Source organism: Myotis myotis, unplaced genomic scaffold, assembly GCF_014108235.1.
Source record: "Myotis myotis isolate mMyoMyo1 unplaced genomic scaffold, mMyoMyo1.p scaffold_m19_p_10, whole genome shotgun sequence".
Classification (NCBI taxonomy): domain Eukaryota; kingdom Metazoa; phylum Chordata; class Mammalia; order Chiroptera; family Vespertilionidae; genus Myotis; species Myotis myotis.
In genome coordinates, this window is record NW_023416314.1 from 76,803,290 (window position 1) to 76,823,501 (window position 20,212).

At 56.3% G+C, this 20,212-nt stretch overlaps 1 protein-coding gene across 1 annotated transcript; it reads left to right on the top strand.

Annotated features, from left to right (window-relative positions):
- The first annotated feature begins 9 nt into the window (after positions 1 to 9).
- On the top strand, positions 10 to 9,681 carry MRPL21 (mitochondrial ribosomal protein L21). Its single transcript, XM_036326367.1, has 7 exons — positions 10 to 157; positions 3,307 to 3,364; positions 4,350 to 4,435; positions 5,884 to 6,047; positions 8,728 to 8,780; positions 9,149 to 9,252; positions 9,569 to 9,681. The coding sequence occupies exons 1-7, from the start codon at positions 58 to 60 to the stop codon at positions 9,631 to 9,633; spliced, it is 630 nt and encodes a 209-aa protein (XP_036182260.1). The 5' UTR covers positions 10 to 57; the 3' UTR covers positions 9,634 to 9,681.
- Positions 9,682 to 20,212: the final 10,531 nt, after the last annotated feature.

Genomic DNA, 20,212 nt, shown 5'->3' on the forward strand with positions numbered 1-20,212 from the left:
GCCCGGTGCGTCGACGCACCAGGTTCGCGGCGCCTCCACTTCCGCTTCCGGTCGAAAATGGCGGCGGCCGTGGCGGCCTCGGCCCTGCCGGTCGCCTTCGGGCGGCTGGTGTCCACGTGCGGCCGTAGCATCCTCAGACCTTCGGGGCCCGGAGCGGGTGAGGCCAGGGCCGCGGGTGAAGGGAGGAAGTGGGGCAACGGTGCTTCCCGCCACCCCGCCGTGTGTGTGTGTGTGTGTGTGTGTGTGAGTCCGACCTGATGCCTTCGGTGCTGAGCGCCTTTTTTGGGTAACACCGGCTTTGGAGTTGGGGAAACCGAGGTTCAGATCCTGGTTCTTTAGTTAGTGGCTTAACCATTGAGGATCGCTCTCCCACTCCTGTATGGGCCTGTGTTCGTGGGGAGCACAGTGAGGGGCAGCGAGGTTAGGCAGCTGCCCAAGGTCACTCGGCAGGGAAGGGGAGGGGCGATTCGGCCGGCGCGCTCCCGCTGCAAAACCCGTGCTTTGCCATTATTACCCTGGGCTGCGAGCCACTCTCTGAGCATCATCGACCTCATCTGGAAAAACGGTGATGAGTGCCCTTGCCTGATCTTAACCCATTCAGCAAAAACGTAGCGGTGTGTTAGTCACTGGGTTATGAAGCTCCAAAAAGGTTCTGTTCGGCCTGAAAATGGTTGGAGTGTGTGTTTGCATGCAGGAGTGCTTATGTATGTTTCTAAGTTGACCTAGATGTATATATGACAATTTTAAAGAATTTTGCCTTTTTTAGATGCCATACTTATGTTGTTTTGTTTTTTAAATAATCATCTTTTGCATGTCGACTTGTCTTTGGTGTGTCGACATAAGAAATGTCCAAACCTGTAGAGAATTTTCATTATAAGTTTACTAGAGGCCCAGTGCATGCGATTCGTGCACTGGAGGTGGGGGCGGGGGGGGAGGGTCCCTCAGCCCAGCCTGCGCCCTCTCGCAGCCCCGACCCCTGCTCCTTACCGCCTGCCTGCAGCTGCTGTGCTCGCCAGCCGTGAGCCCAGCTTCTGGCTGAGGGAAACTCCCCTGTGGGAGGGAGTGCACTGACCACCAGGAGGCAGCCCTGCTCTGAGCATCTGCCCCCTGGTGGTCAGTGCGGGTCATAGCGACTCGTTGTTCCGCCATTGGGTCGATTTGCATATTAGGGTTTTGTTATATAGGATTATATAGGATTTGAGCCAAAACGGCAATTGCCAGGCAGCAAGATCTCAAGTACTCTGGAGAATAACAGTTTTGCAGTTTCTTTTATGCATTTGGACTTAAGGAGGAAAGGAACATAAAGGTGGGAGAAGGCAAGGCAGGAATTGGGTCATGAGGCTGTGTGCTTTTTTGAGGGTGGTTATGCCTTCGAGGAGTATTACTTCTGGCTTTCAAAGTGTGTAACCTAGAAGAACAGAAACAATGGGCAGGCCTTGCTTAAAACCTTTCCCTAAGGAAGTGATAGGCCTGGGCGGTCATGGTGTGCTACCCACCATAACCTGGCCAGTTAGGAATTTATGATTTACTATCGCACCCCTTTTTCTATAGCACACATAGAAACATGACATCTTCACAGATAAAACGATGTCTGATTTGCTTTAAACTAATTGCAGAATTGGGCAAGAGGCCATGTACATCAAACAAGATTAGTCATGAGTTGATATCTGTTGACTCTGGGGAGGGGTAGCTGAGGGCTCAGTGTTGTGCACAACATTTTCCATAAAAAACGTGGGTTGAAGTAGGCAGGGAAGTGTTTACACAAGCAGTGGGACTTCCTCTATTCTGCTGACGTAAAACCACCGCTAGAATGCTGTGTTCAGTTCCAGACTCAGCTCTTTAAGGGAGAATCACGAAGTGTAGTGAGTACAGAGAAAGTGACCGAAACGGTGAGCAGATGGGACCGTAAAGAGTGAGTGAAGAAAACAGAAAGGAAGGACCAGTCTCAGTCCTCAGAGCCATAAAGGGCGGTTCTGTGATAGACAAGGGACCACTTTTTCCCGGGGGGGAGGGGGGGGTCGCAAGGCTAAGCTAAGACCATAGGCAAGAGGTACAGAAACCTTCTGAGCTGAGAACGGTGGGGTGGCTCGAAAGAGAGGTGCTGAATTTCCAGTCACAGAGAGTTACAACAGCGGCTTCATTTTTTTTTTTTAATTAATTAATTAATTAATTCAGAGAGGAAGGGAGAGGGAGAAAGGGATAGAAACATCAATGATGAGAGAGAATCATCAGTTGGCCGCCTCCTGCATGCCCCACACTGGGGATTGAGCCTGCAACCAGGACATGTGCCCTGACTGGGAATGGAGCCATGACCTCCTGGTTCATAGGTCGACACTCAACCACTGAGCCACACCGGCCGGGCCAAGAGCTTCATTTGATGGCTGGGCAGAGCAGATTTCATTCATCCTTGAGAACCTGTTACGTGTCAAACACTGGTCCCGGGTGGGGATGCACCCATAATAAACAGACGACAGCCCTGCTTCTAAGGGGGCTGGCAGCATTCTGTGAGAGGGGTGCGCAGACAGGCTCTTTAAATAAGCAAATGGCAGACTGTGTTACCAGCTGGTGAGTCTTGGGAGGGAGGGGTTCCGTTTGCACAGGACGGTTGGGAAAGGCCTCTCCACGGAGGTGGCGTTTCAGTGGAGACCCAGAAGAAATGAGGGAATTGGCCTGGTAGGTCCCTGAGCGGGGACGGGTTCAGGGAAAGAGCAGTCAACACACAGGCCTCCAGGCGGGTGCGTGCCTGGCGTGGTCCAGGAAGAGCAGGGAGGCAGGTGCCAGGGAACAAGGGGAAGCGTGTTGAGAGGGGATGGCACTGCCGCCGCCCTGCGGGCCCCGGTAAGGGCTTTTGCCTTTTCTCTAATAAAATGGAAGCTCTTGGAGAGTCTCCGCAAAATACTGGGATGCCCTGGCCGGGGGGGCTCAGCTATTCCAGCACCTCAGTCTCATGCCATCGGTCACGGACACCAGCTCCATATGGGGGGACAATGGGGTGAGCATACCCGGAGGCCGGCTCAGCAGGGCCATCCTGAGGCTCCCGCACCTGGCACAGAACAGGGTCTGAACCTCCCGGGCACCTGGGGGTCAGGAGTGGTTAATGGGCGGGTGGTGTGATGAATGGATCGCGATGCTTATGGTAATAACCAGTGACTGCCCGTGATGTTCTCTGAGCTTTGTCGACCTCGATTTTCTGTAGACAAGTTGGATGCAGTTTAAGGCGATACCAGCGACAGCTGTGCGTTTAGTGTCTTCAAGGGAGGTTTGCATTTCACGGGAGTAACTGCCCCTGTTTCGCTTACTCCCCAGCCTCCCTGTGGTCTGCTTCTCGAAGGTTCCAGTCGCAGGGCACCTCGCGTCCACAAGGGTAATGTCGACGAGGGTTTGGGTGACTCTTCCTTTCACCATCTTTCTGACACAAAACTTCAGACGTTTGGGTTTTTAGGAATATTTCTGTTTTCTAACTTTTTTGACAGTATTTTCTCAGACCCTTGACATAAATAAATATAGACAGGACGTCAAGAGTCCACAGAGCAAGGTGTCCTAGCCTTCCATCGCGCTAGTTACCAAGGGGAAGTTGTAGCTCCCACTGGGAGGTTTCTAACCGGAAGGTTGCACCCAGGCATGTTGGGTCAGAACCTCTGGGAGGAACCTGTGGAATTTGAAACAGCAAATTCCGTGTTAAATGTCATACTTAGGGAAGAAACTGCACTGTGAACTACAGAAGGTAGATTTGGCAAAGTCCCCTGGCTGGTGGGTGTACACAGACAAAAGCAGGACAGGGTGGCGGGTACGCGTGGGAAGCCCCCGGCCTGCCCGGCCCTGCGTCCAGAGCGAGGCCGTCCATCTATTATGTGCCTCCTGGTCCGCAGAGTGGGTTGTGGGTGTGTAGCTCAGTGGCGTGTTATGAGACTAAGTAAACCCTACATTTAAAGGGAGTGGACAGAGCCTGGTGGACAGTAGGGCACTCACACATCGCGGCCGCCGCCGCACCAGTCTCGCAGGGGAGGCTCAGCGGGCCGTCTTGGAGGCGCCGGCACTGGGCACAGAGCAGGAGCTGAACCTACAGGCACTTGGTGCTGGGGTTTGAGGCCGAGCCGGGCCTTCATTTCACCGAGCAGAGAAGGTTTCATTCATCTTTCACGAGTGCCTGTTACGGGTCAGACACTGGTCCAGGGTGGGGATGCACCCATAATGAACGGACAACAGTGTATACCCCTGCTTACGAGGAGCTAGCTGGCATCCCGGTGGAGAGGGGGTGCAGGCGTGACCGGCAGTTGCACACAGCCATGTCTTACGATTTTGACCTGCCTTTTCACACATGTGACGTGTGTATAAAATGTTTTTCACAGATACGTTCCTAAGACATCCCTGAGTTCACCCCCTTGGCCTGAAGTCGTTCTGCCAGACCCCGCCGAGGAGACCAGACACCACGCAGGTAAGGAAGGGGCAGAGGCGGGCAGCACCCTCCCATAGGCGGTCACCTGGCCGTGGAGCCGGGTGTCGGCTCTCCGTGCGCCAGACCCGCACAGGGAGCCTCTGCCTCACTGGCCACCAAGCAGCAGACTCGAGAGCCGCTCACTCAGCGGAGACCCCTGCGCACCTGCCGTGTTCAAAGCAGTGGCGTTGGGGAGGGAAGGCGCTTGCCCATCTGTCTTCCCGCTGTTGGGAGAAACGTGAGTTTGGGACAGGTTTCTCCCCACATGGAAGAGAAGCTGCGCGACAGCCAGTGGCCGCCGGCCCCGGCCTGGCTGTTGGAGAAGCCGCCAGGGTGTCAGGGGCATGCCAACCTGGAGCACCTGTCACCGCAGCCACCGCTGCCAGGAGGGGGTGTGGGATCCTCAGTTTTCCAAAAAAGCTGGAGTCCACCTTAATGCATGGAGTCACTTAGTTGTTTTTTTTAAACATATTTTTATTGATTTCAGAGAGGAAGGGAGAGGGAGAGAGAGACAGAAACATCAATGATGAGAGAGAATCATTGATCAGCTGCCTCCTTCCCACCCCCTCACTGAGGATCCAGCCCGCAACCCAGGCATGTGCCCTTGACCGGAATTGAACCTGGGACCCTTCAGCCCAAAGACTGATACTCGATTCACTGGGCCAAACCAGCCAGGGCTGGAATCCTCTAGTTCTAAACACTGTTTTGGAGACTTAGAGAGAAGTAAGGCGCAGTCTGGGTCCCGGCCCCTTGGCCTCATTCAGCCCCTGCTGGGACTGTCTCCAGGGCGGGAACTGTGTGGGCTCCGCGCCTGCACCAGCCCGAGGCGAGGCCGGCGGGTCGGGGCTCACAGCCGCTGCTCAGACAGTAAACGGTCAGAGGACAGAGGGTCGTGACCTGAGCAGAGGCGGTGACCACAGAAGCGGGAAGCAGGCAGCCGTGCAGGAGGCGTGCAGGGTGTCGTTCCGGGTTTCCCTTGTTTGCAGAAAGGCCTGCTCTCCCGTTCAGGGTTGGCACCCTTCCCGGCCCCAGCTCTTTATTAATAACAATCGGGAACCAAACAGGGTGTAAGTTTCCACCCAGAGTCTGAGAACCGAGGCAGGCACGCTGTGCGCTCAGGCCAGAGAATGGCGGGAGGCAGGGCGTCCTGGGAAGCGAGCATGGGGAGCTTCATCTATCAGAGCCCGTGTGCCCTGCATGCCAAGCTGCTGTGCTCCTGGGACAGCAGGGGACCCCGTGCCCAGGCGCCTGTGCCTGCAGTGGGGAGCGCGAGGCTCGGCCACCAGCTGTCACCCGCCTTGCGACCACACCACTGGGCGCCCCCTCCTCTACCCCATCACACCTCTGCAGGAGCGCAGGGGCGGGTATATAATGAAGTCCCTGGGGCCGTGTGGAGGCGTCGCCGCTGCCTTTCCCCTGTGGTGATGCCCGTGGCCTCCTCCCCGCAGAGGTCGTGCGGAAGGTGAATGAGCTGATCGCCACGGGCCAATACGGCCGGCTCTTTGCCGTGGTGCACTTCGCCAGCCACCAGTGGAAGGTGACGGCCGAGGACCTGATTCTGATCGAAAATGAGCTAGACCTTGCGTGTGGAGAGAGGATTCGGTTGGAGAAGGTGAGATTCGGTTTCTTCGTGCATTCGGGGACTCGGTCCTAGAGAGGGTTCCTCAGATCGGGGTGACCATGAGCAAAACCAGGGGGCGGGAGAGTGAGTGAGTGAGGTGGCGGCCGGCCGGGCAGCGCAGGCGGGCCTCGGGAGGTGGCCGAGCTGTGACGGCCGGCTCGGGGCCACTCCTCAGCGGCGACGGTCAGCGGCGCCCATTGATTGTCTCACATCTGGCTGACTAACGTCCCACGGAAAAATACTCCACCGCAGATACAATGGAAGTCCCAGGTTCGCATGTAGAGCTTTCCAGCCATGTTTATAGTTAAGTTTCGGCTAGAACATCCTCTGCCGTTCGATTTGCAGCCTCTCTGCTTTGAAACAGCGAGGCCTGTTCGGAGGCCCTTCCTGGGCACTGGCTCTCCCTGACCGCTGGGAACTGCCTGCTCCGTCTGTGTATTTAGCTACACGTTCCTGCCCTTGGTTACGATTCTCTTTGCTGTGGCCAAAATGTATTTGATTTTTGCCTGCTCTGTTCCTGCTTATAAAACTACATATAAAACATGAGCGCTCTGTACTAGATCAGCTTCCCAGGGTGTGTCCGTTACGCCAACATGATGGAATATGACACGTAGGATTTCCTGTACTGATGAAAACTCCTCCGTCCTTTGGGGTGGCCAGGTCTTGGCGTATGAACTCTTGCTGGGGCGGTCCCGCAGCCTATGATCTGAGCTCCTGCGTAGCTTGAGCGGGACGGCAGCCACCGGCGAGCGCTCCTCCGCACGGCCTGGCGGCTCTGCCCTGAGCTCGTGGACAGGAGCACATTGACTGTGTGTCTCGAGCAGGGGTGGGAACCTTTTCTCTGCCCGGGGCCATTTGCATATTTATAACATCATTCGAGGGCCATACAACATTATCAACTTTAAAAAAATTAGCCACTCTACTTGGTCAGACATTTAACCCTTTGCGGTCGTTTGTCTACTCTCAGCCACCAAAGCCTTTTTACCGTTCCGGTTGTATGTCTGCTCTCAGCCACCACAGCAAGGAACCGTACGAATCTTAACTCTATTCATTCATGTATCAGTTCCTAATTTCTCTGAAAGCTCTGAAGTGTCTGAGCGACCTTGTCACGAACCAAAACATTGCCCCGACAAATCGGAGATATCGAAACTCAATATAAACAAACGCGGTCGTGCAAAACACGCGCCATGCAAAACACCGTGGCGAGTCAATCGCCTTTTGAGAGTGAAGAAATCGACAAGCTTCAGAGATACTTCGCAGAATTTCAAATAAAGCTTTACAAATGACGTTTAACTGTAATTAGGCATTCTCGCTTGTTAAGATATTTCTTTTTCTTTTTTTTAAAATATATTTTATTGATTTTTCACAGAGAGGAAGGGAGAGAGATAGAGAGCCAGAAACATCAATGAGAGAGAAACATCGATCAGCTGCCTCCTGCACATCTCCCACTGGGTATGTGCCCGCAACCCAGGCACACGCCCTTGACCGGAATCGAACCCAGGACCCTTCAGTCCGCAGGCCGGTGCTCTTTCCACTGAGCCAAACCGGTTTTGGCAAGATATTTCAAAATAATACTCCAAAATGGCAAAAAGAAAGTTACTGAAAGAAGTGTACTGCGAATCTGAAAGTAACGATGAAGAGTTTTATTTTGGCACCTTGAATACTGACTCTGACGTAGAAAGTGATAACGTTTGTAGTGATTCTACTAGCAGTGACGTAGTTCCAAAAAAGAATCAATAAATCTTGTTTATCCTTCATAATCTTGCATGTTATGTATCACTGCTCTTTCAGGGGAAATTAATTCCGACCAGTACGACACCCATGTCCAAATTTAATACGACCGCAAAGGGTTAATTGCTCAGCCCTCCTGCCTGGGCAGGGCCAGGCCAAGTGACTTCTCTGCTCTATAAGGCCCTCGGGCGGGCATTCCCCACCCGGGTCTAGAGTAATGACTCGGGGAGTGGTGTGAAGGTCTCTGAGAAGGTGTTATTTGGGAACATTTCACATTAACAAAACATGGTGGAAAGCCCCATTAATGCCGGTTGCTTTTTATCGTGTAGGCAATCCAGGAGTCGAGAGCATGTGCTGAAAGTGACTCTGAAACAGTTCGCTAATTGTCACTAATGTACGTTGGCCACCGGTGTTAGAGATGTGCTTTGTCTTTAGACAGTTAATTTTAGTACAGTTGGATTTTTTTCTCACAAGTAAAGTTTAAGACAGTCTCCCAACGTCCAATAAAAACGGCGCCACTGTTCCCGACCCAAGAGGGTGGCGGCGGCCAGGGGTTCTGCTGCAGCAGGTACACCTGAGCCTTCACATCTTCGCAGCCCTGTGACCAGCCTCAAAGACACGTAGTCTGAGGTGCGTGTTTTTCCCTGCGTGTTAGACTTCACTAAGGTTTGTTGTTGTTGTTGTTAAACTAAAACACCGTCGTTTTCACAGAGGTTGACACAACTTGGTACGTGATCGCCACATCGGATCATCAGTTCCCCTGTCCTGCATCTGCGTCCCCTCTGTTTACAGTTTGTTTACACTAAAGCGACAGTGAGCTAGCACGTCCCGCCCGCAGCACAGTCTCCAGCCACACCTTTCCCAGTCCCAGTGCGAGCCGGGCCCTCCCTGTCCTGGCCACGCTTGTTACTCACGGGTAACGCCCTGTTTCACATCGCAGGTCCTGCTGGTCGGCGCTGACGACTTCACGTTGCTGGGCAAGCCGCTCTTGGGGTAACGTGCTCTCAGATGTGGGGCTCTGCCCGGGGCCGGGCGGTGAGGCCGGGCGGGGGTGTCCACTCGAACCATTGCCAAGCACAAGAGGCTTATACTTCATGATGGCAGATGCGAGGTGTCCCCAGGGGCAAGCTCCCAGACCAGGTCACTGGGCTGTTACTAACTCGTTCCCACATGGCCCGTAAGACCTGTGGACAGACTGCACGGTCTATTACGCTTCTTTATAGCTTTCAAAATGTCTACAGGGGTCACATCACTTTTATGATCAGCAAAAAAGGAAAGTAAACTTCATTTTCGAAAACCTTATGTAAAGCATCGGCAACGTTGCCAGCTCATTGGGAAGGTCTGTCGTTGTTTATTTCCAGGAAGGATCTTGTTCGCGTAGAAGCCACCGTCATTGAAAAGACAGAATCATGGCCAAAGATCAACATGAAGTTTAGGAAAAGGAAAAACTACAGGAAGAAGAGAAGTAAGTTACAGAAAGCGGAGCTGGCGCCCTGCGGTCCCACCTGCTCTGGGCGTCACCCCTGTGGGCCTGACAGGGAGGGGGACTGAGACACAGGCGGGGACCTCCCTGGACGTCACAGACCCCATGAAGCAGGGCTCCCCCAGCGGGGATCCTACAGGCTGAGCCGTCCTGTCTCAGGACATGTGTGTCGCACACGGCCCTTGGTCACAGCGGGAATCCCTGCTTCATTGAAAGGGGGATGTTGGGCAGGTCTCCGGTGGCTGGTAAACAAGGTCAGCATTGTGGTCAGGCTGTGACTGAGTTCTCTCTCTCCCAGTTATTGTGAGCTCGCAGACTGTCCTCCGGATAAACACCATTGAGATTGCTCCGGGTCTGTGCTGATCATCGAGCCGGCATTTGCAGAAAAAAAATAAACCCGTTTTCCAGGGAGTCTGTTTCATGTTTGATGCCGAAGCTCTGTGCCCGTCACCGTCTGGCTTGCGCGCCAGGTCTGAGCACAGCCTCCCTGCGTCAGAGGCCGGGAACTGGGGGAGAATCGCTGGCATGGCCTCCCTGGGCAGCCTGGTGCTGGTAAAACAAGGGCTGGCATGCTTGGCCCCTCCCCCCTCCACCGCAGGCGCAGGCCTGGGGACCCTTGGGGAGGCGCCACTGGGACCCCAGAGCTGACACCAAGAGACACAACCCAGATCCCACTTCCGCGGAGACGGACAAAAACATGAGCAGATTCCATCTCAGAATCAAGGGAGGAGGGAGGCGGGAGGAAGGACAGCCCCGTGGGGCCGGGGCTTGAGGGCCAGTTCTGAGGAGCAGCAGAGACAGCAGGGCCAGGCAAGGCTTGAACTTGGTCCTGAAAGCAGCCGCCTGTCCCAGGAGGGCTGGGCGGTCAGGCAGGCAGCCAACAGGAAAGCAGGGACGGGTCTTGAACCCTGAACCGGAGAGGCCCAGGGAATGGAGCGGAGGACTGTGGGGAGTGAGTGTGGGGAGGAGGGGGCTCTCAGACGCCCAGGCCTGGCTCTGCTTCCTCCAAGACAATAGTTGGGGCTTTCAAGTGGCACAAACCAGAGCAAATCCTTTCTTGGCAAGATCCCTTCCAGAGTCCCTCTGTGACGTGGAAATCCGAAAAGGAAGACAGCACCGACCCAGGAGGCCTCTCCCCTCTCCTGCTCTCTCTCCCTCTCCCGCACCCTCTTCAGGTACCAGTCACCCTGAGATGCTGGCCCAGGCAGGCCTTGGGACACTCCCTCCCCAGCAGTACCCTCCGTGGACAGCAGGGGGCGGCAGCCATGCTGTTTCCTGGCTGCAGATGCTGGGCTGGGAGGGTGGTGGGCCCGACCTCATAAGGTAGAGCGTCCGCTGGTGCTGCCAGGAGGGAGTCTGAGCCCAGCTCTAGATGAATGCCTCCCTCCGAACCCCTAATTCCACGCTGCCAGTGACGGCACGAGTCCCCAGAAGGGCTGGAGTGGCTCTTCCCGTGCGGTGCAGACCTCTGGGGGTCCCCGGAGGAGGGGCAGGCAGCCTGCCCAGTGGTGTCACGGAGGCTGGTGGCCCAGAGGTTTGTGGGAGAGATGGAGTCACTGGTGTCTCCCGGAACCACAGGAAAATGTGGCTCTGAAAGTGGACAGTGCAGATCACCAAGGGAGGGCACTTCCCTGCATCTTCACACCTGGGGCTGCAGACCTGGGGCCACCTCAGCTGGGGGGGGTAGGGGGGAGGGGAGCTCAGCCTCAGTGGCTGGAGATGAGCCTGCACACCTGGAGGCTGTGTGCCCTTTGACCCACATTCTGTGCCGGTGCCTGGCAGCCGGGAGGACCTGCAGAGCCCGGCTGCCTGGCCTCCTGTTGAGGGCCACCAGGCGACACACATGTCCCCCTCCGGACCCGGCCAGCCATTCTGAGCCTGCATGTGCGAGCGGAATTGCAAGGGGAGGGGCGTACACTACACCCAGGCTCCTACTGAACGTCCAGGGCTGGCAGAATCCATCAGGCGTCTCCAGGAATGGCCCCTGAGGGACAAAGGCCACTTCGTGGAGGGGTGGTTTTAAAGTACAATCACATTGCGTGGGGCTGCCTTGGAGCCAGTGCATCAGAGAGGAAACAGTGGAAGGGAGACCTGCTGGGTTCATGCCGACGCTCCCGGTCCAGGGGACCTCAGGCCTGGGAAGGCCCAGGTACACTCATGGGCCAGGACAGTGACCAGGGTGACGCTGAGCGTGTCCCGTGTGCAGGGCTGGGCCAGGCATGTCACACGTGTTGACTGGTCTAAACCAGCCCTGAGACATAGGTGTGTGGGTGAAAAAGGGTTCTCTGGAGAGTAACCTCAGGGTGAGCTGATCGCAAATTCCTGGGCAGGGCATGGCGGGCAGCCACGCCCGGGCCTGCGCTGCTCCCGTGAAAGGTTGTGAGCCAGCCCTGCCCATTGCTCCTGTGCATCCCGGGTAGCACACCTCTGAGAGCCGGAAGGAACACCCCAGTCGGCAGGGCCACCCTTGGGGTCCAATCCCAGCTCGCTTTCTCCAGTCTTCCTTCCGCCCCTCCCTAATCTCACAGACAACACTGTCCTCTCCAGAGCACGGAGACCTGCGCCCAGAAGCCATCAGATTGGCCCGACGTCTCTTACGTCAGCAGGTACTTGGCTTTTCACACCTTTCACACGAGACAAAACCACAGGGGGGCTATGGCCAGTCTCAGCCCCGGCTGCACCTCAGAATCGCCCGGAATATCGGTCAGGACAGACCTCACGATGCTGCCGTAACAAATAAACCCCTGCTTCTCAGGGGCTTTACACAGAAAGGTTCTATTTCTTGCTCACGAGAAACCTGTGCAGACTGGACTGTTTCAATCCCAGAACATGTGGGGTGCCGGGCAGAGGAGCCAGTGTGTGCACGGGAGATTTTGAAAGTACCAAGGCCAGACCCAGCCAGACCCCAAATTCTGACTCACTGGGTCTGGGTGGTTCCCCGGGTGATTCTAATATGGGTGGCCCGGGGTTGACAAGTTCAGGTGCAGTCTCCTCCTAACCCAGGGCCAGGGGGCTTCTCGAGGCTGAAGGTTTGGACAGATAAGGAACCAGGGGGACTATCCAGACCCCAGCAGAGCCTGTCCCTGCCGGTGAGGCCGAACCCCCTCCTCCCTCTTTCCTCCCTCTGGGACCCTGAGGAAGTGCGTGCCACGTGCCTCAGTTTCCTTATCTGTGAAGTGGGGACTCATGTGCCCACTTTTTCCTGCCCTGGGGGCGGGGTCCATGTTGCCATCATTGTCATCATCATGGTGGCTGCTCATTGTTAACGGCACACTGACATCTCTTTTTTTTTCTCTTTTAGATTTTTTTTTTTATTGATTTCAGAGAGGAAGGGAGAGGGAGAGATAGAAACATCAATGATGAGAGAGAATCATTGATTGGCTGCCTCCTGCACACCCTCTGCTGGGGATCGAGCCTGCAACTCAGGCATGTGCCCTTGACCAGAATCGAACCCGGGACCCTTGAGTCCACAGGCCAATGCTCTACCCACAGGGTAATGCTCACTGACATCTATTGCCTTCCAGAACATTCTCCTTGCCCTAGCTGGCTTTGCAGTGGTTAGAGTGTCCGCCCACGGACTGAAGGGTCGTGGGTTTGATTCCGGTCAAGGGCACATACCTCAGTTGTAGGCTCCATCCCTCGGCCCTGGTCGGGGTGCATGAGGGAGGCAGCACATCAATGTTTCTCTCTGTGTGTCTCTCCCCTTCCACTCTCTCTTTAAAAAAATCAATGGAAAAAAAAATCCTCAGGTGAGGATTAACAACAACAAAAATTTATCTTCTCCCAGGATGTTCTGATGCATAGAAACAGAAACTCATGGCTTCCTTCCATTTAAGGGAAGACGCTACTTAACTGTCAAACCTGAACCTTGACATTAAAGTGGACGTCTCCTCTGAGAAGGAATATTACCCTTGAGAAAACTTGCCAAATCCCCAAAAAGAGAACGTCTCCTGAAGGCCGGCCTGAGGCTGGATCTGGAGGCCTGGCTGCTTTGCCAGTCCCTCCTGCCCACGTCGGCCTGGCCTGTGCCCGCCTGGCCTGTGTGCATACACGCTGCCAGGCCTCGCTGAGCTCACTGCAGGAACGGAGCCGGAGCCGCTGAGGCCTGAAACTCCCCCACCCCCACCTCCACCCCCACCCCGTGTGTCTGAATTGCACCCGAAGGTCCCAGGAGGCTCAGAGGACATCCTGGGCAGTGGGGCTATTTCAGTGAGCCAGCGTTAATGAGCTCACCATGCTCGCTCTGCTGGGCTGTGTGGGGTCCCAGGACAGGTGCCCTGGTTCGGAGCCCCAGCTCTGATAGGCAGGTCTGCCTCCTGAGCTCTGGCTTCCTCCTCAGCCAAACGGGGCAAAAGCACTATTGCTTCCTGGGGCACAGCCTGGGGCACAGCCTCGGGCAGCAGCCTCCAACCGATCCTCCCCAGGGCCCTTGCGGTGGCACCTTGTTGGAAGCCGATCCACCCTGGCTGCTTGAGGCAGTCCCTGCAGGAATGTTTCAAGGAACCTTGAAATAGAGATGAGAAACGCCCTAGCCTTTGGAATGGAATCGATGGGGTTAAGATCAAATAGGATAAATGCAGATGTAAGAGGACAATAGGGGGAGGAACCTGGCTAGGAGAAGAGAGGTTGTTTCCCCAGGTGAGGACCAAATAGTATAAATACAGATGTTAGATGACAATAAAAAAAAGAATCTGGCTATGATGATCACCTAAACACTGGCTCCGTGTCCTTCATTCTTCGCCGACTCCGTCCACACCTTGGGGAACCCCTGGACCCGCTGGGGCTGGACCCCAGCAGCACCTCGACACATGTGCCGTCCTGTTTTAAAGTGTAGGTTTTCTTGCCATGCAGGTGTCGTGAGGCCTACAGGTCAGCAGACAGCTGCCACTGAAATGATGGTTTGTTACTCAGTTCCCAGCGTGGGGCAGGGGCACACCAGGGCAGAGGGAGGCCGGGACCTGTGGGCAGCGGCCTGGGCTGTGGTTTCCGGGGCGGGGGGGGAAGGAGCCGGTGAGGCAGGGTGAGCAGGTTTAGGCGCGGCTTGTTTGGATGATTCCAGGGGGCCCTGGGGCATAAGGGATGTCCCTGGTTGTGGATACCCTGCCGGGGTGCTTAGGGCAGGGGACAGTGTCCTGAGGGTGTGGCGTGGGAGGCTGTCGGGTTTAGTGCCGGAGGCTTGGTCTGCGTTTGAACGCAGGCTCTCAGCAGGCTGTTTACCGTCTATAGAAATTAGCTAATGTGGGCAGGGCCGTCCCTCCACGTCAGCAAGGCCCCGGATGCCAGAGACTCAGAAGACAGAAAGTACGTAGAGGGAGGTGCCCTCGGGCAGCTGGGCAGTGGGGAGAGACACTGCGTTTGTGTCCGAACCCAGATTCCCTCCCGGCCTGACCAGTGCTGGTTGCACAACAAAGCGGAACCTTCGGCGCCTCCATCTCCCCACGCGCCCAGCGGAGTAAACTGCTCCCACGCAGACTTGTTTGAAGCAAGTGTAACCGTGTGCATATAGGTGCCCCGCGTGTGGGGAAGCCCTGTCCTGGCCTTTCTCCTGAGGGCAGCCCCCAGCTGCCCCCACCCCTCCACCCCCGCCCACACACACACACAGCACCCTGTGAGGCTCGCCGTCTCGCTGGGACCCCTCGTGGTGCCTTGAGGCCTGTGCTGCGGCGCTGCAATGAATGGACAACCAGCGGGCAGGTTACTAAGCATCAGAGAGTGTGGCAAAGGATAACCAGGAGGGGACCCCAGAGGGAGGGCCAGGTGACAGTGAGCCACTCGGGATGTAGGAGGCGGGATGTAAAAGGTGTGAAGTTCCCAGCGCCCCAGAGTCGGGAAAGAGCTGGAATGTTCTGGGAAAGAGCTGGAATGTTCTGGGAGCGGTCCCTCGGGCGGTCCCTGCGGAGGAGATGGCCAGAGAGACGGACTTCATAGAGTAAAATCGCTCTTGGTGGCAACAGTAAATGTGGGCTTGGGTGCGCGTGTGCTCTAGGGGGACTTCTGTCTGGGGAGGCGCCTGATGAAATTCTGAGCCCCGTGTGAAACAAGGCAGTGGGGCCAGCTTCCCGCCAGAGCCCAGCGAGGGAAGCGTCCAGATGGCGTCCAGGCTGCAGTCCTGCGGAGCTCTGCTGTGGCTCGCGTGGGCCCTCCCTACCACCCGCTGGATACCCACGTCCCAGGGGCCGGAGAGCATCTGCCTCTCACTCTGCATTTTAAAAGGAGGCGGCTGTGGGCAGGTGTGTTGGCCTCTCCTCTGATGGCAGCCCCGTGGGTGTGTTCTGTGCCCAGTGAGGGGGTCAGAGCCCAGGCAGCAGGTCCAAGGCCTCTGGCTGCTCACGGGGACACTGATTCCCAACATCAGGCGTCCTGGGGAACGGGGCGCTTCACAGCCCACCCCCCAGAGCATGTCTGCTTGTCACCAGGCTGACATGGAGAAGGGAGGGACCCAACAGGACAGCTGGGCTGGAAGAACAGCTGCTCTGGTCGTTAGGGGTTGAACTGTGTCCCCGGAAATTCCTGTGTGGAAGTCCTAGCCCCAGCACCTCGGAATGTGGCCATATTTGGAGAGAGGGTCGTTGCGGATGTTAATGAAGGTGAGGTCACACTGGAGAAAGATGGCCCCTAATGCAACAGGACTGGTGTCCTTTCAAACGGGAAATTTGGACACAGAAGACAGGCACACGGGGAGAACGCCACTTGGAGATCCGAGCGATGCAGCCGCAGCCAAGGAACGTCCGGAGTCGGCATGGCCCTGCCAACACCTCGATCTCAGACCTGCAGCCTCCAGAACTGGGGGAGAGGACTTTCCTGTTGTTGAAGCCTCCAGCGGTTCCCAACCTGTGGGTCGGGACCCCTGAAAATACATCCTGCCTATCAGATATTTACATGACGATTCGTAACAGTAGCAAAATGACAGTGATGAAGTAGCAACGAAAATAATTTTATGGTTGGGGGTCCCCACAACATGAGGAACTGTATTAAAGGGTCGTGGCATTAGGAAGGTTGAGAACCACTGCCTAGGCTGTGCCCCGGGAAGAGGCGGGGGTGAAGACGTGGGGTGCCCTGCACGCCGACGCCTCAGTGTCCGGCTGTGGCTGTGGCTGTGCCTCACGTTCCTTCCAGCGCCAAGCAGGCTCCTAGACAGCCGGTTCCCCCTGCCCTGCAGATTGCACCTCCGGGGACTGCCCAGCGCAAGCTGGCCGGGGTCATGGACGAGCCAACCCCACAGCCCTGACTTGGGTGCTGGCTACCAGGCCAGGCTTCCAGGAAGTCACCTCTGGCAGCGCATGAGGGCAGGAGCAGAGGGGTCCCAGCTCAAGCACAGAGAAAACTGGCGCGGGTGTCAGGAGAAAACAATTGGCTTCTACCCTTCTAGGTTCTTCTAGGTGATCTGATCATTAAATTGACATGAGACCGATTGACAGGAAAAACACACACATTTAATCACGTACGTACGAAGGCCGCATACGAATATGAGGGCCAGCCCGGCAGAGGTGGCTCAGTGGTTGAGTGTTGACCTATGAACCAAGAGGCCCCGGTTCAATTCCCGGTCAGAGCACATGCCAGGGTTTCTATCTCTCTCTCCCTCTCCCTTCCTCTCTGAAATCAATAAAAATATATTTTTTAAAAAATAAAAATAAAAAGACACACTTGGCAAAAAATTTTTTCAGCTCGGTTTATGAAAGGATCCACAACCTAGCCCTGGTGGGCGGTCAGTTGGTTAGACTCTCACCGTTAGAGTATCATCCTGTACACCAAAAGGTTGCAGGTTCAAGTCCCAGTCAGGGCCATACCTAGATTGTGGGTTTGATCCCTGGTCTGCAGGAGGCAACCCATCCATGTTTCTATCCCACATAAACCTTTCTCTCTCAAAAAAAAAAAAAAAATCAATAAAATCACAAATTTGGTGCCTTAAAACAAAACAGCACCAAGACATATAAGCACATTTTTAAAAAGGCAAACAGGAGGGGGCTATAGCAAGCTTCCTTTGTGTAGGCACTTAGACAGACATGAGCACAGTAACACATCAATTGGTTGCCTCCTGCAGGAGCCCCGGCCAGGGCCAGGGCCAGGGCCTGGGCCTAGGAGGAGCCTGCAACGAGGTACCTGCCCTTAACTGGAATCAAACCCGGGACCCTTGGTCCACTGGCCGAAGCTCTATCCATTGAGCCAAATCAACTAGGCCTCACGGGCCACCAGCTGCCGACCGCTGAACTAGAGCAAGAATCTCCACCCTTAAAACCCTGAGGGCAGCGGACCCAGTGCGCTCTCGCTCTCCCAGAAACACGCCCGCCCAGCCCGCCTGGACTTTCCCCTCCCTTCACCCTCTTTGCCCCCCTGCCCCAGGCCCAGTACCCTCAGCTTCCTCACTCCCAAGTCCAAGGGCCCTTCCTTTACCTCTAGAACTTGTTTCCTAAGCCCATTTCTTCTAGGAATTACTTCTACCTCCGTGATAGACCAAATAAATGTTCTCTTACAGTTTGGGTCTTGGCTCTGAATTCTTATCCCTCCAGAACCCAAGAACCGAGGTTGCTGAACTCAGACCCCAACCGACCCCACCCGTCAGACACCTGGTGCCCTTCCCCGCCACCTACAGCACTTTTACATGAATAAGAAGGAAATATACAAACATACTCATTTTTGCTTGTTTGTTCCTAAGGAAATTCTGGAAGGACAACCCAAGAAACTAGTAAGAGTGGTTACCTGTGTGTTAGTTGGGACAGGGGTGAGAGTAAAACTTTTCCCTAGATATTTTTTTAACGTGCCCCAGGCATGCAACAGCTCCGGCCACCAACACGGGTGTCAAGCTAGGATGAACTAAGACTCGGTCTGCTTTGCTCCTGTCGGATATAAGAGCACCACCACCAACCTGGCATCTCCTTGCCCACTGCCCTAGATACCTTTCAGATTGATTTGATATTTGAACCATATTAAGGATTCAAACATATTCCCTATTCAAAACCAGGATAACCACCTGCAGTGTACCTGTCCACTCCTCCGTAGAAACGGGCCTCATGAGGTGGCATCTCTCTGGTCATTCTTGTACTTGGCCAACCTCCCGGGCACAGCGGGTGCTGAAAAACACATTCGCGGGGGAATGGTTGCCTGGAGAAACTGGAAGCGAACCACAAACAAGGAGCAAGGAGAATGCCTGACATGGGTGATGGTGCATTCCAACTGGAACCTCATAGAGCAGCTGAGGAGTTGGTCTAGAGCAGCGGTTCTCAACCTGTGGGTCGCGACCCTTTGGGGGTGGAACGACCCTTTCACAGGGGTCGCCTAAGACCATCGGAAAACACATATAGTGACATTCTGTTTACAGTAGCAAAATTACAGTTATGAAGTAGCAACGAAAATAATTTTATGGTTGGGGGTCACCACAACATGAGGAACTGTATTAAAGGGTCGCGGCATTAGGAAGGTTGAGAACCACTGGTCTAGAGCAAGTGATTTCCAAATCGTACTGTTGGGGAGTCGGGGGACGAGTTCCAGAACTACACACACAACCCGTGGGTTCCTGTAACTAAGCAACCCCAAAAGTTGCGTGTCTACATGGCTTCCATTTTGTAAAAGCGCAGGACGTGGGAGTGTGAAGGTACAGAATGTAGCACAGAAGACGCACAGGAAATGCAGCCCAGGGTTACAGGTGGTGAGGTTTCCGGCAATTTGTAAAACCCTTTCGCTTTAGGGATCAGTGTTTCCTCTTTCCCCAGTGACTGCACCTTCCGTGCGTCATTTCAGAACTTCCCAAGGAGGGCCGGGCAGCCAGCTCCGGAGGCCGAGTCCCGCGCCGGCCCCTGGGGGCGCTGGCGGCGCAGGCGGACCCGCGGCTGGGCAGCGGGGCGGCCCGAGGGCAGCCGGCCCAGGAAGGAGTCCTGGCTCCGCGCGTGGAGGGGCGCGGGACGGGCGCGCTCCGAGTCCCCGGGCGCAGGGCCGGGTGCGGTCTCCCCGCGGGAGCCCACGCGCGCCCTCCCCCCGGCCTCCCCACTTGCGGCCCGGCGTCCGCCAGGGTCCAAGTCACACTGCCGCGCGCCGGTCCCTCCCGCAGTCTAACTCGGCCAGGCGAACGGCCCGGTCGACCTTGACCCGAGGCGACCTCCCCGGGCACCCTCTCCCGCCCGCCGGGGGACGGGGCTAGCGCGCCGCGGAGTCCGCTTCCCCTCCCGCCCCAGCTCCGCCTCGTGCGCAAACGAGGGGCTCTCGGGGAGCTCGGGACGCGCCTGGGGCTGTGGGTGGGCGCCCAGGAGCCAGGACTAGCGGGGAGGGGGAGCGGGGGGAGCCGGCGGGGCGGGGAAGGAGGGGCGCCTCCAACTACCCCAGCGGCAGCACCCGCGCCTGCGCACGGTGCCGGGACCTGGGTCGCGCCCTGGGCATCACCCTCCCGGGCCTCTGCCGGGCACCCAGCGGGCAGGGGTGGGGCGGAGCGTCTGGATCGTTCGCCGAGCTTCCTGCAGGAGAAACGCAAATGCCAGAGAGCAGGGCCATTGGGCTTTTTTTATCTTTTATTTTTGTAAACTGCAGCCGCTCAGGCAGCTGCCCAAACCCTCTGGTCTGCCCATCCCGGCCCACCTCCCCCGCCCCCGCCGCGGGGGGCGCTCACTTCCTCTCCCGGAACCCCATCCCCGAATTCCCCGGCTCCTCTCTCCTCGCGTCGAAAGCGAGTGACCGCAAGGAAGCCATGAGCTTATCTGGAGGCCAGTTCGCGCCCAGCCGACTCCCCCTTCAACTTCCCACAAAAGGCTGGGCGAGCGGGCCGCGTCTGGGTCATCAGTTCCGGATCCGGAGCGGGGCGGGGAGGCCGCGCGGACCTCAGAAAAGGCGGGTGCCTGGAGGAGGGCTCCTGGGAAGGGGTGATCAGCTTCTTGGAGCTGGCGGCGTCTGAGCTGGAGCTTGAAGGCTAAGTAAGCGTTTGGGTGGGGGGGGACAGCCATGGGGTCAAGATCAGTGT